Source organism: Labeo rohita, chromosome 3 (assembly GCF_022985175.1).
Source record: "Labeo rohita strain BAU-BD-2019 chromosome 3, IGBB_LRoh.1.0, whole genome shotgun sequence".
Lineage (NCBI taxonomy): Eukaryota > Metazoa > Chordata > Actinopteri > Cypriniformes > Cyprinidae > Labeo > Labeo rohita.
Window position 1 is genome coordinate 2,536,934 of NC_066871.1, and position 17,628 is coordinate 2,554,561.

Here is a 17,628-nt window from a genome sequence, read left to right on the forward strand (position 1 = left end):
ATAGATAGATTCAATATAATTAATAATTATTTATTAACTAATATTTAACACTAAAACCCATTTATGAATAATTGGCAAAATAAAAGAATAATATTTTTTTATTTTAATTAGTAAAATAACATCTTAAGGTAGATAATACAGTAAATAAATAATAAAACATAATAAAACTGCTCTATTTCTGCTCTAAAGCCTTTGATCGAGCCAATAAAAGCTTGAAGTCATCCAGTAATATAATAATAATATTGCATATTTGCTTTTCCAGTTGCGACTGACCCAGTGCCGTTGTTTTCTCTGGAGCAGACACAGGTATGATTCAGTGCAATATAAACAGGAAAATATGTCGATTTCAGGCCCAAGAGATGAATCTGTTGCAGTCCGCTTGCTAAGAAACCACCTACACTACACTTACAGTAATGTGCACATATCATATTAGACATACTGTACAGTGCCTGTGCATAAACCTACATTTACACTAAAAAGCATGCTGATATATGGGCATACATTCTTTTCAGTCCTTGTCAGACTCAAAACGTCCATTAAATCACAGAATAATTCCTTGCTCAAATTGCAGCGCTCCGATCAATTAAAGAACACGGCTGTGCACAGTAACTATTGTATTTTAAATGGGAAACAGGCCGGCGCTTGCATGCCCGAAGAAAAACACACGCTCCCTGGTTCTGCAAAGCGTGCGGTGGGGGCATGGAAGTAAAATTGTTTTAATAGAACCACTGTAAAACTCAGGAATGAATTACACATGACACACACAGCGCAAGCCAACTGTCCGCCATGGCAGAAATATAAACAACTGCACCATATGACAGAGAGACTGCACTAACTCACGCAGGATAACTTCAGGAACAATCGGGAATTAGAGCCAGCTATATCACAGAGGACAAAGAATCTCTAGAAACCAGGGAAAAATAGCTGTCAGTGCTGTTCAACTCTGCACTATGATGTACGATTGTGAGGTTAGAAATAGACGTAATGAATGAGGACGTCGCTCGGCTTCTAACGTGATTGAAGTAGCAAATCTGAAAACACCTGTTTTGAAAGCTGTTGTGTTTATCAGTAAAAAAAAAAAAAAAAAAAAGGTTGTTATATGTGATCCTGGACCACAAATCCAGTCTTAAGTAGCACGGGTATATTTGTAACAATAGCCAGAAATACACTGTATGGGTCAAAATGATCGACTTTTCTTTAATGCCAAAAATCATTAGGATATTAAGTAAAGATCATGTTTCATGAAGATATTTTGTACATTTCCTACCGTAAATATATCAAAACTTAATATGCATTGCTAAGAACTTCATTTGGACAACTATATTTAGATTTTTTTGCACCTTCAGATTTCAGATTTTCAAATAGTTGTATCTCGGCCAAATATTGTCCTATCCTAACAAACCATACATCAATTGAAAGGTTATTTATTCTGCTTTTTTAGATGATGTATAAATCTCAAATTCCAAAAATTGAGCCTTATGACTGGTTTTGTGGTCCAGGGTCACACACACACGTTTTTATATATATATATATATATAAGACCATGTATATATATTAAAAATACATTTTGAAGATTTTTTACATTTTTAAATATTTTTTAAAAATTAAAAATAATAATTATAATGACATTCGACTCTATGGAAAACTCTCTTGGATATATATATATATATATATATACACATATACATAAAAGTATTCAATAACCAGATATAATATAATATATTTTGTAAAAGTTTGATATCTTAAAACAATTTATGGCACAACTTTTTCACGCTAGAGAAAAAGTGACCGAGAAACAGTTTACTCCACCACATGATGTGGCAAAAGACTTTTTCACATAAAATGCAGCCAAAAACAATACAAACATGTGACTATGAACAATTATTTCTCTATAAAATGCTAATAAAAAAATAGACAAAAATGCACAAAAACATTGCAGTGCTGCACTCTGAACACAAAAACTACAGTAAATTACTGCAATTATTTCTCATGTAAGGTATTTGACTGTGAATTAACAAGGTTAGGCATGTATTTGCAACTCTAATATGTTTCAAGAAACTTTAAACAGTACAGAGGCATTTAGGATTTCACACAAGATGCATTTAAACCAAATTCTAAACGTATCCAGCTGTATTTCAATAATTTCTCAATCCCAAAGCATAATGCATGTTTTAAAATGCATTCGTCAAAGTTTGCATGTAAAGGAAAACACGCACATATATGCACAAGCATTCGTGAGTTCAGATCAGAAAAGCTTGTAAGCTGGTATTTTGGGGCAATGTTTGCGACCTTTGACATTTCCCCCCCAAAAAAAAAAATCCCAGCGAACCGATCAAGTTGAAAACTCTTACACAGCAACAGCGTCAAACACTGGACTTTCCAAAGCCCGCGCGCGTCTTACAATCTCTCCAAGTGAAGCTATGCAGAGTGGGACGAAGCGAGAAAAAAAGCGCCACGAAGCGCTAAACTCGCAGTTCAAGGTCTATCTATACATATCCAGCCCACCTCCTCGGCGCTCCTTTTATATTAAATCGATTTCCAGCGAAGCGCCATTTTCTGCCCAAACCATGCGCACTGAAAGCGCGTAAAAGAAGGTCAGCTGGAGACGTGCCACCAAACGCGCGCTCTAGCACAACAGAAACAGTCCCGCGGTCGAGGGGAACAGCTGACAGACGCGTACGCGAATCAATCAAGCAGAAGAAGAAGGAATGCTTTACCTGTGTGAGGCAGTATGGAGAGTACATGCTTATATGTGAGATGCGTTACTGAAGCGGGATGGAAGTGGCATTGCCGTCCCGCTCTCGCTCACTGCACGCTGCTGTAACTCCGCCTAAAGCGGCTGAAAGTGAAAGCTTGCACAAAGTTTTGCGAAGAGAAAAACTTTCTCTCTCTCCTTCCCTCCCTCCCTCTTCCACCGCGTCTCTCTCTCTCTCTCCCTCTCCCTCTCCCTCCCTCTCTCTCTCTGCCTGACGGATATGCGTCTAAATGAGTGTAAATGCGTGTGTGGAGAGCATACGTGAACTCTGGAAGGTAAGATTTACATAGTACAGCGTAGTAAGGTAGAGTAAAATGTGCCTCATATGGTAACTTATACATTTTCCAGACATAAGTCAGAAATATGACTAGGTTACATAAAGAAAGAGTCATTTTTAAGATGCTACATTTTCACTTTTTATATTACACAGTGCTTAGCAGATCGTTAGCTGATTCTAGATGGTAAAACGTCCTGAAACTAAATATATATTTTAAATATCCAGTATTCATATATGAATGGACATACTTAGTCAAGCATGTTTGACATGTTCATGACATTTCAAGCATGGCTTCATTGTGAATGAAATCACTGATATGTTAAGCATATATATGTGTGTATAATAGATAATATAACATATAAGAAAAAAGTGCAATTGTTAAATCAACTATTTTTACATGAAATGTCCCTCAAAAATCCCTTAGTGATCCTAATTTAGTCACGTTAATTTCGTCATTTATTTTTTTTTATTTCAGTAAGCTTATAAATAAATAAATAAATAAATAAATAAATAAATAACATATTTTCTTATAGGACTAAAGGCATACAAATGTTAAGTTGGTAAAATGGTCAAATAAATTGTATTTAAACATTTTAAAAAGTAAAATAGATTAAAAATACAGCAAATTTAATTAATTTATTTATGAATTAATAAAAAATATATATTTTAACAGACTGTCTTACATAGGATTAAAGACAGCCTTTAAAATGTTAAATTGTTAAAATGGTCAAATAAATTGTATTTACAAATTTTAAAAACTAAAATAGATTAAAAATAGGGCAAACTTGTTAAAACTGTCTAAGATTTAAAAGCTAATAAATAAATTAACTAATTAATTAATAATTGTAACAGATTTTCTTATATAGGATTATATAAAGTCTTAAAAACAGGATAAAAATGTGAGAAGGAAAACATGTTTATTCTTCCAATTTTCACATTTTTAAAATAATATTTATTTATTGATTTATTTTTATGTAATAAAATAAAAACCTATAAAATTTCTAAACAAAAATGATAATACAAAATGTAAAAATAATACACTTTACAACAAAGTTCCATTAGTTAACATTAGTGAATGCAGCAACTAAAATTAACTAACATTTTATATATATATATATATATATATATATATATATATATAATTTTGTATTTGTTATTCATATACATTTTTACTAGTTTTCACTCATTTTTTAAATCATCTTTTAATTTTTGTTTTTACTATTTATGTATTTATTTATTTATTTATTTGCAGTTAACCTAAATGGTCTTGCAGTGTTACAGTCTTAAAAACATGCAAATGTTAAAATTGACCAATTACAATTGTTCAAAAATGTAAAAAAAAGCATATTTCTGTATCTTGACTAATATTTTCAAATGCAAATATGCATACATAAGCATTCATGGCATGCATGAATAAAGGAATGTGTTTTGAATAAATGATAAAGAAAGACTGAATGAATAAATTCAGTTTATTGCAATGGCATGTTAGACATACTTCATAAACTTAACATGTACTGATAAGCAAAAGTAAAAAAAAAAATGCTACTGTTGTGTTTTTGCCTTAAAAAAGGTCAGTTTCATGTACATTATGAAATAGTAAATATATAGCCTATAATTGTGTCTGTCAAATGACTGTCAAATGCATTGTACTTAATGTTGTAATAGCTGTAAAAGCTGTTTGGAAAATCACCTGGACTACAACACGCGCGCACAGTGCAGTAATAGTAGCGGCTGTCCATTTCCAAACTTCTAAATGGATGTGCCTTGCAAAAAACATGAAAGCAGTGAACATTAAGGCAAGAGCAGGCGGCGAGTGGAGGTATAAAGTTTTGGAGCGCGTCCCTGGGTGGGGATTTTTGGTGGGGGTGAAGTCATTGAGCAGAACCGGAGCTGAAGGCTGGATGTGCCACCGGAGGCCTGGAGATTTATGAGGCCCTACTGCCTGTGCAGTTCCACCGCAAGCCACTGCAGGGGAAACAAAGAGAGAGCCGGCACTGTGTGGCCAATTACAGCCCTCTGCCAAGGGATCCAGGGAGCGACAGAGAGCTGGAGATGGAGGGAGAGTCGACTGCAGATGGGAGGAAGCCGGGGGAGTGAGGAGAGAGGAAAGTGCTCTGCGCCGCTTCAGGACGACCACACAGGAAACGCATACCTGCGTGAATCATCAGCGCTGCTCACCAGTTACCTTATGTGACCTTTGACCTGGCATGTGTCTAAGAGTAATTCGCAAATAACATGTCCTCAAGTGCTTAAACTCAACATTTTAGGTTCTGTTTGATTGATTTATAGAAGGGAAATGTTCACTTACAGTAAACGGTCCTGCAGAAGTACAATACTCAAAATGAATATACAATTTATAAATGGAAAGGTAACACTTTACAGTAAAGTTCATTAGTTAACTACACTAGTTAACATGAACTAAGAATGAACAATACTTCTACAGCATTTTGTTAATTTTGTCATGTTAATTTCAGCATTTACTAATGCATTATTGAAATCACAAGTTGTGCTTGTTAACATTAGTTAATGCACTGTGAACTAACATAAACTAACAATGAATGACAACGAATTGCTCATTGTTTGTTCGTTAGTTAATACAGTAAGTAATGTTAACAAATGACACTTTATTGTAAAGTGTTACTAATGCAGGAAAAATTAATATGAAAGATTTTAGCCATTAGTTAACATTAGTTAATGCATTAAGTAAAATTAACTAACAATGAGCAATTCATTTGTTACAGTATTAACTGGGTATTGTGTTAAAATTAGATTTATAAAAATAGATAAAATAAAAACATGTTTATCCTTCTAGTTTTCACATTGTAAAAAAAAAAAATCCTTATTTATTTATTTGTAATTTTTTCAGTGTATATTTTAAAACACCTTTTTTAAAAAAAATGTATTTATTTATTTACACAATTTTTCAGTATATTTTTAAATCACCTTTAAACTTTAAAAATAAAAAATATATATATTTATTTATTTACTTATTTCTTTATATAATATAATTAGTTATTAGTTAATGCATTAAGTAAAAGTAACTAACAATGAGCAATTCATTTGTTACAGTATTTATTAATTGAGTATTGTGTTCAAATTAGATTTATAAAAATAGATTTATGAAATAAAAACATGTTTATCCTTCTAGTTTTCACATTTAAAAAAAAAAATCCCATTTATTTTTATTTATTTACAAATTTTCAGTGTATATTTTAAAACACCTTTTAACTTAAAAAAATATATTTACTTATTTCTTTATTTAATTGCAGTTTACTTAAATGATCCTGCAGCATTACAAATTAATATACAAAAAGCACAAATATTCAAAATTAATATAAATTTTCTAAATAAAATGTAAAAAAAATACCACTACTACTACAAATAATAATAATAATTATAATAATTATAATAATAATAATATAAAATAGGTAACACTTTCCAACAAAATTCCATTAGTTGTCATTAGTTAATGCATTAACTACTTTTTTGGTAATTTTGTATCTAATTTTACTAGTTTTCACTTTTTAACTTTTGGTAACACTTTACAATAAGGTTCAGTTAACATTTGTTAACCACTTTAGTTAACATGAATTAAGAATAAACAATAATGAGCATTTATTAATCTTAGTTCAAGTTAATGTCAACATTTACTAATGCATTATTAAAATCAAAAGGTGAGCTTGTTAACATTAGTTAATGCTCTGGAATTAACATGAACTAACAATGAACAACTGCATCATTAACTTAACAAAGATTAATAAATACTGTAATAAATGTATTGTTCATTGTTCATGTTAGTTGATACCTTGACTAACATTAACTAATGGAACCTTGTGAAGTGTTACTGAACTTTTTTTTAAATGTATTTATTTATTTAAGGTTTACTTAAATGGCCCTGTAGTGTTACAAAGAAATATTTAAAAGCACAAATATTAATAATTAACATAAAAATTATGAATAAAATAATAAAATAAACTTGAAATAGGAGGTAGTAAAATACAACCGTTCATTGTTAGTTCATGTCAGCTCAAATACATTACATAATGTTAACAGATACAACTTTTTATTTTAATAATGTGTTAATAGATATTGACATCAACATTAACTAAGACTGATAAATGCTTTAGAATTATTTTACTTTTAACTGGTAGTTCATGTTAACTAATACTAATGCTAACAAATACAACCTTACTGTAAGGTGACACCATGAAACATATAAAATTATGTACAATACAAAAATGTAAAACAGCTTGAGATGCAGCATAGTATGTCACACTGCAGGACAAGTCTCATGTCAGCTACCCATTGGCATTTTGTGTGTTAGTCATTTTAGAACTAGTAAACAGCTGTAGTGCATGAAAGCAGGTGGATTTAAAGTGAAGGGAATTTCCTAGTCATTTCCACCCCGAGATCCTGAACTGATTTGTACCAAATGCCACAAAACCAGTTCAAAGGCCTGCAGTGGTGAGAGGAGAGGAGGTTTCTCCAAACCGAAGGAACAACGTCATGCACAACGTGATAACTCATGTACCACCTCTCAACGTGCCCCACATTTAGTGGTTTGAGTGGGTACAAGACTGCTAAACTAACACATGACAGAACCACACGCTACCAGTAAATCAACAGCTGCTGGATATCTTTACACAGAGCATTACATCTAGATTTACTTTTACATTTTTAGGCAGACACAATGCAGAAGTTTTTAGATCAGTTGCATGTTGCATTACGAAGTGCTGGAAACTTTCCAGAAACGTTCAAAAATCCCCATAATTTTGCTAAAGTTTCCCCCCAAAAAATAAAAAACAAATTCCACCCTTTGCAAACCTAGTTGTATGCATGGATATCAAACCCGTGACATTTATTTGCTTTACCAGTTGAGCTACAAAAACAAAAGAGCAAAACTGCAAGTGAAAGCTTGACTTGTTCTAAGATTTGAAGTTTATTTATTGCATGCTTATTTTTGTTCAAGTCGAATGACTCTAAACTGATTTTAAAGGCACAGATGTCATACAGTGCCAGTCAAAAGTTTGGAATAATAATGATTTTTAAACATTATTAAGTCTCTTTTGCTCACCAATGCAGCATTTATTTGATTAAAAATACAGTAAAAACTGTGAAAATTGTTAAATGTTTTTATAATCCAAAGTAATGGTTTCTATTGTACTAATTTCAAAATGAAATTTATTTCTGTGATGCAAAGCTGAATTTTCAGCATCATTACTCCAGTGTCACATGATTCTTCAAATATGATTCTTATACTTATATATACACTACCGTTCAAAAGTTTGGGGTCAGTACATTTTTATTGTTTTTTTTTTGTTTGTTTTTTTAAGAAATTAATACTTTTATTCACCAAGGATGTATTAAGTTAATAATTAAAAGTTTATTAAAAGTTAATAATAAATAATTTACATTGTTATAAAATATTTATATTTTGAATAAACACTGTACTTTTTAAACTTGTTATTCATGAAAGAATCCTGAAAAAAAAAAAAAAAAAAAAAAAAAAAAAAAAAAAAAAAAATCACAGGTTCCAAAAAATATTTGGCAGCACAACTGTTGATATTATCCAACATTGATCATTCTAATAATAAATCAGCATATTAGAATGATTTCTGAAGGATCATGTGACACTTAAGACTGGCGTAACAGCTGATAAAAATTCAGCTTTTCATCACAGGAATAAATTCTATTTTAAAGTATGTTAAAATAAAAAACATTATTTTATATTGTAAAAACATTTAGCAATATTACTGTTTTTTTTTTTTCTATATTTTTAATCAAATAAATGCAGCCTTGATGAGTATAAGAGACTTCTTTAAAGACTATTACAAGTCTTACTGACCCCAAACTTTTGAACGGTAGTGTACATAAACATACAATTATCAATATTTATATATTTGTTTTAAATAGAACTAAAAAAAAACACAATATTTCAGATTTAAGATATTATTTTATAAAATACAACTATAATTTTGTTATAAATAGAACTCATCCCTCACTAGTTTTATTGATGAAAGTACAAAACAAATTGATAAAACAATAAAATCCATTTAAAATGATATTATGTGTTGAAATTTATTTAATTTATGTGATGCAAAGCTGAATTTTCAGCATCATTACTCCAGTGTCACATGATTCTTCATATATGATTCTTATATGCTGACTTACTGCTCAAAAATATTTCTAATTATTATCAGTGTTAAAAACAGTTGTGCTGCTTAATATTTTTGTGTGACACTACCATTGAAAATGTTTTAATTTCATTTAACAAGGATGCATTCATTTGATCAATCGACAGTAATGTTACAAAATATTTATATTTCAAATAAATGTTGCTCTTTTGAACTTCCTATTCAATAAAGAGTCCTGAAATAAATGTATCATGGTATCCACAAATAACGTAAGCATTTATAATAAAAAGAACCATTATTAATAATTGAGAACCAATAATAATTGTTTAAAACGGAGCCACAAATCAGCATATTAGAATGATTTCTAAAGGATCATGTGACACTGAAGACTGGAGTAATGATGCTGAAAATTCAGTTTTGTATCACAGGAATAAATTGTATTTTAAAATATATTCAAATAGAAAACAGCTTTTTAAAATTGTAATAATATTTCAGAATTTTCACACTTTTTACTGTATTTTTGATCAAATGAATACAGCCCTGGTGAGCAGCAGCGTATGGTAAAGGTTTCTCATCCCTAACTTTGCTACCTGCATGCATGATTATAGGATTAGCTGCATTTTATTATTGCATTCAGCATTGTTTTTCTTTCCTCTACTGTCCAAGATTGATTTGAAACCCATTTTGGGTCAAAACCCATCAGTTGGGAACCATGAGGTTCATAATCTAAATCCTACTTCATCAAACTAAGACATCACGAGCAGTTGTTTTGGTGTCAGCAAATGAACTGCTCCTGGTTTCTCCACAAAATAAAAATAGAAAAGCATACTGCTATAAAAACCAGCCAGGCCCTCCTTTTCCTCTAAATTAACTCGACGGACGATACCGTCTGACACATTCCTGATATCCACTGCGGCTATATTTTACACCTCAGCCCCTTCTGTACTTGCAGCCAATCGCGTTTCATCATTTTCCCTCCATTTCTGCGACCGCCTGCTCCATGAGACGCCGGAGCAACCCAGATTTTTTTTTTTTCTCTCTCCCGAAACGTTGGCAAAAGCGATCCGCTGGAAACGAGGACTAGAAAAGCGGCTCCCAGCTCATTAACAGTCTCATTTTCAGTCATCCACAGACTCCCCTTCCCATCTCTCCATCTCTCCGTCCCGCCCTTCTGTTTTTATGACCGTTTTATTTCACTCCCATCGCTGTAAATCCAGCACGCTCGCTGGGTGGAATTTTAAAAGCTGCACTTCTTTCTGCTTCGCTGTATTTTTTCTGCGCCCTCCCTTCCTCGCAGTCCTGCCCTCATGTATACTTCTCATTTTATAGAAGTATGCACGTTATAATTTTCATTTCCCACAAGAAAACAGGCTCTGGTGGAGTTATGAGACTCAATTTCTGCACAGTTTTTTTCTGTGTTTTACTGCATATGCATATGTGCATATGGAAACAATATGGTTACAGTATATTTTCGCAGTGTTTTTTGACTCCATAATGTCAATAAGAAGTAATAAGCAGACGTACCCTGTAGGAATCAGATACTACGAAGCACTCCGGTATCCCAGGACCTCTGGACGGGTCTTCATTCACCAGAAACGGTTCGGTGGCCTGAAACATAATCAATAACAGTCATCAGCGTTACAATCACAATGCCTTTGCGACTTTTTGCTATTCGTTCTTACTTCTTGCCAACTATTTTAGCAGGGTTGCTATATGATTATTTTGGGGGATCAGAATCATATGATCATATTGTAAATTCTTCAGATCAGTGTTTGAGCTTCTGAGCTTAAAACAGACATCGTAGAGGGTTTTGAAAAGATCTAGACTATAAAAAGCCCTTTGGGGAACTAAATGGTTGTGCAATGACATCAGATTTAAAAACTAAAAAATACATAAATAAATAAATAAAGATATTTCTGCTTCTTCAGGGGAACTGAAAAATGTTTAGACACTAAGAAGAATGGAAATAAATAAATAAAATCACAAATATTTCAAAAAATAAAACTCATCTTGCACTATTTTCACACTATGTTTATACATTTTTAATAAATGTTTATAAAACTACATGTAAATGTAAATATTTAAAATAATGAATAAAATAATCATAATATTTCTGATAATTATTTTTTATTATTGATAATTAATTATTATCAAATTATAAATTATATTATATATATATAATATAATACTTGTATATATTAGTTTTAAAATGCTTATAATATATAAACATTTTAAAACTAATATGTACAAGTATAATATTAATACTTATATATACATAAACATACAATTATCAATATTTATATATTTGTTTTAAACAGAACTAAAAAAAACCACAATATTTTAGATTTAAGATATTATTTTATGAAATACAACTATAATTTTGTTATAGATAGAACTCATCCCTCACTAGTTTTATTGATGAAAGTACAAAGCAAATTGATAAAACAATAAAATCCATTTAAAATGAAACGATGTGTTGTAAATATCTATTTCTAATAAATGTATAGAAACCTACATGTCAATGTAAACATTTTAAAATAATGAATAAAATACTTATACATGTCAACATAAACATAGAATTACTAATTCTTTATTTAAAAAACTAACATATAAACCGTATATTATATGAATAGAATATATAATATTAATACTAATATTTACATAAGCATACACTTATTATTTATATTTTTCATTTAAATATAATTTTCAAATAATACATATAATATTTAAGATTTAAGAATATTTTTATATACCTCACCAATTTTATTGTTGAAAGTACAAAACAGATAAAATACATTTATGATTAAATAATGGATTTTAAATATCTAGTCTAATAATCACAAATATTAAAATATATATACACACATACATACACACACAACTCATACTGCACCCTTTTTAAATTATATATTTATACATTTTGTATTTTAATAAATCTACATGTTAAATAAATGTAAATGTTAAATAATGAATAAAATATTTATACATGTAACATACATAAACATACAATTACTACTTATTTATTTTAAAGACTAATACACAATGTATATTAGTATATTAATACTAATATATACATAAACATACAAGTATCAATATTCATATATTTAATTTAAATATAATTTTAAAATAATACACAGAATATTTAAGCTTTATGATACAGAATATTTAAGCTTAAAGATCCTGCACCTACTTAATATTTACACTGTAAAACAGTTATGACAACGTGTTTTTACATTACTTTACCTTATTAAAAAAAGGTAAGCAATTTTCAACTTTAAATTATAAGTTGTACAAGGTTCAGTTCATTTTTGTCAGCCAGTTTAATGTAATATAAGTTGAAATGACTTGAACAGCAAAACTGAATGTACTTGAAGATGGACACTTTCACTTAAACCAGTAAGAAAGAAACACTTTAGCAAGCATCACGGCAGTGAATTCTGCATAGGCAAACACCACGCTTCGGAAAGAGTGAAATCTATTCTTAAAGTTGTGACTAAACACATCACATCTTGTCCAAACTTTGTGCAGTGCTGGACTGCACGCGGCCTGTAATCAACGGGTTTCATCTTAAACTCAATGAAGCTCTGCATGCGGCGCACAGTCAGACCAGACTCTCCAAACTGGTTCCCGTTCACACCTCCTGACTTCCCAGTATATCCGTGACTTATTCAGCACAAACCTCTCACACAGCGACTCTTTCTCCCGACACGACCGCCAAGGTGGTTTGTTTCTTTTTTCTCTCAGAGTGTCGTATCCATTCATCCCAGTTCATTTGTATGCTGGGAGCTGCACTGACTGGGTGTGCGGAACTGAATAAGACCCCATTCCAGTTTATCCAGCACGATGTTAAATCACACAGTAAAGCCGGGGGAAAAAGCAAAGTCTGTTCACACGGCGGCATTATGGGGCAAGAGGTCTGTACCAGTTGATTTTTAAATAAAAGTGATTAACTAGTACACAAAGGCCCAGACGGAAAGATCTATCGCTCACAGATTGATCTTAATGAGACCTAATGGAGATCTAAATCAAGTATTAGGATGTTTCTCCTAAAATTCCTTTGAAACTAGATGCAAATGAGACTCACACTGATTTATATGGAGTTTATATGGAGATTGCCGATTTTGCGTTGGGCAAATCCAAGCACAGTGTCGTAGGTAATCTCAGCGTGCCGATATACAGCCATATTGCACAGCTACGAGTGTGATATTGCGTTTATACAACAATTCGACAGCAAAAGTGTGTAAAAACATAAGAAACAACAACGGAGTGTCTTTAAAAACACTCTTTTGTGGGAACTACTTTCTTCCGCCACGGGTTCAAATCTCAGTTTGACAGTTTAACAGCTGAGCCCAAGCCTCCGTTACTAATTCCAAAACATCACTTTAGAACTAGTAACGAAGAGTTGCTTCATTGAAAGCTTATTGTATTACTGCATTAAAAGCTCACTGTATTATGTAGCATACAATAAGAGAGAAATGGACTGAGCGAGTGTGATTACCTGCATCTGAAACAGCATTCAATCTTCAGCTCAATCTCATACTCACAATAAAACATTAGTTTGAATGTCTGCTGAGGAAAGCGATATCTTTGTCGTACTATCCATTCATCTGTTAAGGGTGATTTCTGATGACAGCGCTGCTCAGAGCATTTGTCGGCTGTGTCTAACAAGCTGTTGTTGAAAGTAAAACTTCTTTGTTTACAACAGCATTTCAGTCTCTTTCAATATAAAAGTCTTTTACTGCTGACTCACTCATTAAAACAGTTTCATGTCACCATCTGAAGGCGGGATAATGTAACTAAAATCATCACCAATACACACACACTGTTTCCCAATACTAAATAATACAGTATTATTAAAATACTATTGTTTATATAAAATTAAATAATAATACTTGATAAACAACAACAACAATAACACCCTAGGCAATTCAGTCTAAAGTACAAAGGCAGCACTCTGATATACGGTTACAAAAAATATAACATGATGAGATTTTCCTTTTAGCCAAAACTATTGCTCTGGAACAAATAATAGATTATTGAGACTAAAGACTGCCTGTTAGAATTACCCAAAACAAATTATATCTCATGTTTAAAGACCTCAGAGCCAATGGCAAATTTCAGAAGATTTGGCCGAGTTGAGGCTGCTCTCTGCAGGTTCCTGAGTGCTGAATGGCTGGTGACGCCATCAGTGGTTCAGACTCACATCTCCCGAAAACATCAAAGCAAATTTTCAAATAGATGTTATCTTTATTAACAAAATGCATATCTGAAGTCTAAACAAGTACATTCTCACTTAAAAAACTCTTAAAACTACGTCCTGGGACACAAAAGGAGTATTATTTATAAAATTATAGTGGATTTCAAGAGCGTCCGCCATGACACTTGCTGTGAGAAATGACGCAAGAGGACTGATACAAACTGTGAAACGTTTGGGGTTCTATTATGAATAGAATATCACACTACTCTCAGCCAATCAGAATCGAAGACAAGGAAGAACTGTTGTTTAAATATATACAGTTGAGGTCAAAAGTTTATATACACTTTGCAGAATCTGCAAAATCTTAATTATTTTACCCAAATAAAAGGGATCACACAAAATGCATGCAATTTTTTATTTAGTACTGACCTGAATAAGATATTTCACATAAAAGATGTTTACACATAGTCCACAAGAGAAAAAAATTTAGTTGAACTTATAAAAATTACTTTGTTCAAAAGTTCACATACGCTTGATTCTTAATACTGTGCTGTTACCTGAATGATCCACAGCATTATTATTATTATTATTATTAATTTATTTTATTTATTTTTTATTTTTTTGGTTATAGCTGTTCATGAGTCCATTGTTTGTCCTGAACAGTTAAAACTGCCTGCTGTTTGTCAAAAAAATTCTTCAGGTCCCACAAAAATGCTTTGTTTTTTTCAGCATTTTTTTTGTGTATTTGAACGCTTTCCAACAATGACTGTATGATATTGAGAGCCATCTTTTTACACTGAGGACAACTGAGGGACTCATATGCAACTATTACAGAATGTTCAAATGCTCACTGATGCTCCAGAAGAAAAAACAATGCATTAACAGCCAGGGGTGTAAACTTTTGAACAGAATGAAGATGTGTACATTTTTCTTATTTTGCCTAAATATCGTATTTTTTATTTATTTTTTTATTTTATATTTTTATCATTTGGTACTGCCCTTCAGAAGCTACAGAAAATACTTACATGTTTCCCTGAAGACAAAATAAGTTCAATTTACCCTGATATTTAAATTCAAAAAGTTTTCACCCCCCAGCTCCTAACGCATCATGTTTTCTTCTGGAGCATCGGTGAGCATTTGAACCTTCTGTAATAGTTGCATATGAGTCCCTCAGTTGTCCTCAGTGTGAAAAGATGGATCTCAAACACTGTCATTGTTGAAAAGGGTTCAAATACACAAACATGCTGAAAAGCCAAAGAATTTGTGGGACCTGAAGGATTTCGGGCAGTTCAGCTGTTTAGGACAAACAAGGGACTCATGAACAACTATCACCAAACAAAAAAAAAACACAGCTGTGGATCATTCAGGTATCAACACAGTATTAGACAACACAGAATCAAGCGTATGTAGACTTTTGAACGGGGTCATTTTTATAAATTCAACTATTATTTTCTCTCGAAGACTATATGTAAACATCTTTTATGTGGAACATCTTTTTCATGTGTGTAGTAAATAATGAACATTTTGCAGATTCTGCAAGGTGTATGTAAACTTTTGACCTCAACTGTATAAAACAAAAAACTGAGATATTAAAAAAAAAACTGATATTATTTCTTTTTTATCAAATGAAACTTCTCTCTAACTCTGAAGAAACCTCCCAGATGTGGAGAATTCCTGTTGTCCTTAAGAAAAAGATATATACTGTATTTCAGCACAGTTGGGATCGGAGGAAACTCTGCTGCACACATTCCCTGGATTAAACCTGTCTCTAAAATGCACTCCTATAAAAATACATGCAGCACTGAAATAACAGACGCATAGATGTATGTGCGCGCGCACATACACACACAGACACACACACACACACACGATACCATAATAGATCCCAGACACTGGCTAACCAAAATGTGGCTGCAACACCAGCTATTCATATCCACAGCAATGAAAGGCTGCATACGCTCTCGCGCTCTCTCTCTCTCTTCTCACAACACATCCATAAGTCAAAGCGCTTAACTAAACAAACTGTACAACGAGAATTAAGACTCACCCGATCCAACTGGTTGTTACTTCCAGAATGTGCACTCTTAAAAACAAAGGTTTTAGAAGGGGGATTTCACAGTGATGAAGAGCCATTTCTAGTTCTCAGAAGAACCTTTCGGTGAACCGTTCTAAAAAAGAACATTTTAAAAATTTAAAGAACCTTTTCAAAAAAAGATTCCATGGGAATCTTAAAAGAATAGCTCACACAAAAATGAAAATTCTGTCATTAATTACTCACCCTCATGTCGTTCCAAACCTGTAAGACCTTCGTTCATCTTCAGAACACAAATTAAGATATTTTTGATGAAATCCAAGAGCTTAGACAGCAATGCAACTGACACGTTTAAGGCCCAGAAAGGTAGTAAGGACATCATTAAAATAGTCCATGTGACATCAGTGGTTCAACTGTAATGTTATGAAACTATGAGAATACTTTTTATGTGCAAAGAAAATAAAAATAAAGATCTTAATTTAAAATATTCTTTTCTTCCGTGTCAGTTTTTGATGTGTGTTCACAAGAGTGTTATATTTGACTATTTTATAGATTTACCCACTACCTTTCTGGGCCATAAACGTGTCAGTGGTCAGAAAGCTCTAGGATTTCACTGAAAAAAAATCTTAATTTAATTTCCAAAGATGAACAAAGGTCTTACAGGTTTGGAACAACATGAGGGTGAGTAATTAATGACAGAATTTTCATTTTTGGGTGAACTTCACGGAAGCAATAATGCCACTGAAGAGCATTTATTTTATGGAGACTTTAGGTTTGTTTAAATCAATTCATTTGTGTTAACTGTCCTCAATATCATCATGTATAAAAATACTCTTCGTCAGACAGCTTTTCTAATGAATAAAAGCGATGGACAGAGAAACAGGGGCAGGTCAGACAAAGCGACAGATGAGTCCCTCTTTTTCCGCTCAGTTTGCCTTCGCACTTTAAAGTAACATGGTTTGTTTGAGTGTACGCTGATTGTTTGATGTAGTTCCCTGTAGGTCTGTCCCCCTTCTCCCTCGCTGTGGATGTTTACGGAGCGTGGTACTGTATCAATTAAACATGCCACCCTTTTCTATATATATGCAGCATATGCCCGATCCATATGGCCAGCCCTGAGCGAAACCGCTCCCTAGGCCCTTCATAATTAACTCTTGAGTATCAACACAAACATATTTAGAGGCGAACGGCGAACAGCCATATTCAAAATGTCTGCTGATGGGAAATGATGGG

At 32.3% G+C, this 17,628-nt stretch overlaps 1 protein-coding gene across 6 annotated transcripts in view; it reads right to left on the reverse strand.

Moving 5' to 3' along the window:
* nfixb (nuclear factor I/Xb) overlaps positions 1 to 17,628 on the reverse strand; it is a 184,454-nt gene that overhangs the window by 156,823 nt on the left and 10,003 nt on the right. For 5 of the 6 annotated variants that reach the window (XM_051105484.1, XM_051105482.1, XM_051105470.1 and 2 more), the window contains one exon: positions 10,691 to 10,774. In XM_051105484.1, the coding sequence (XP_050961441.1) occupies positions 10,691 to 10,774 (84 nt within the window). Of the gene's footprint in view, positions 1 to 2,717; positions 2,858 to 10,690; positions 10,775 to 17,628 lie in introns of those variants that run through there. The other variant, XM_051105474.1, reaches the window with a different exon arrangement.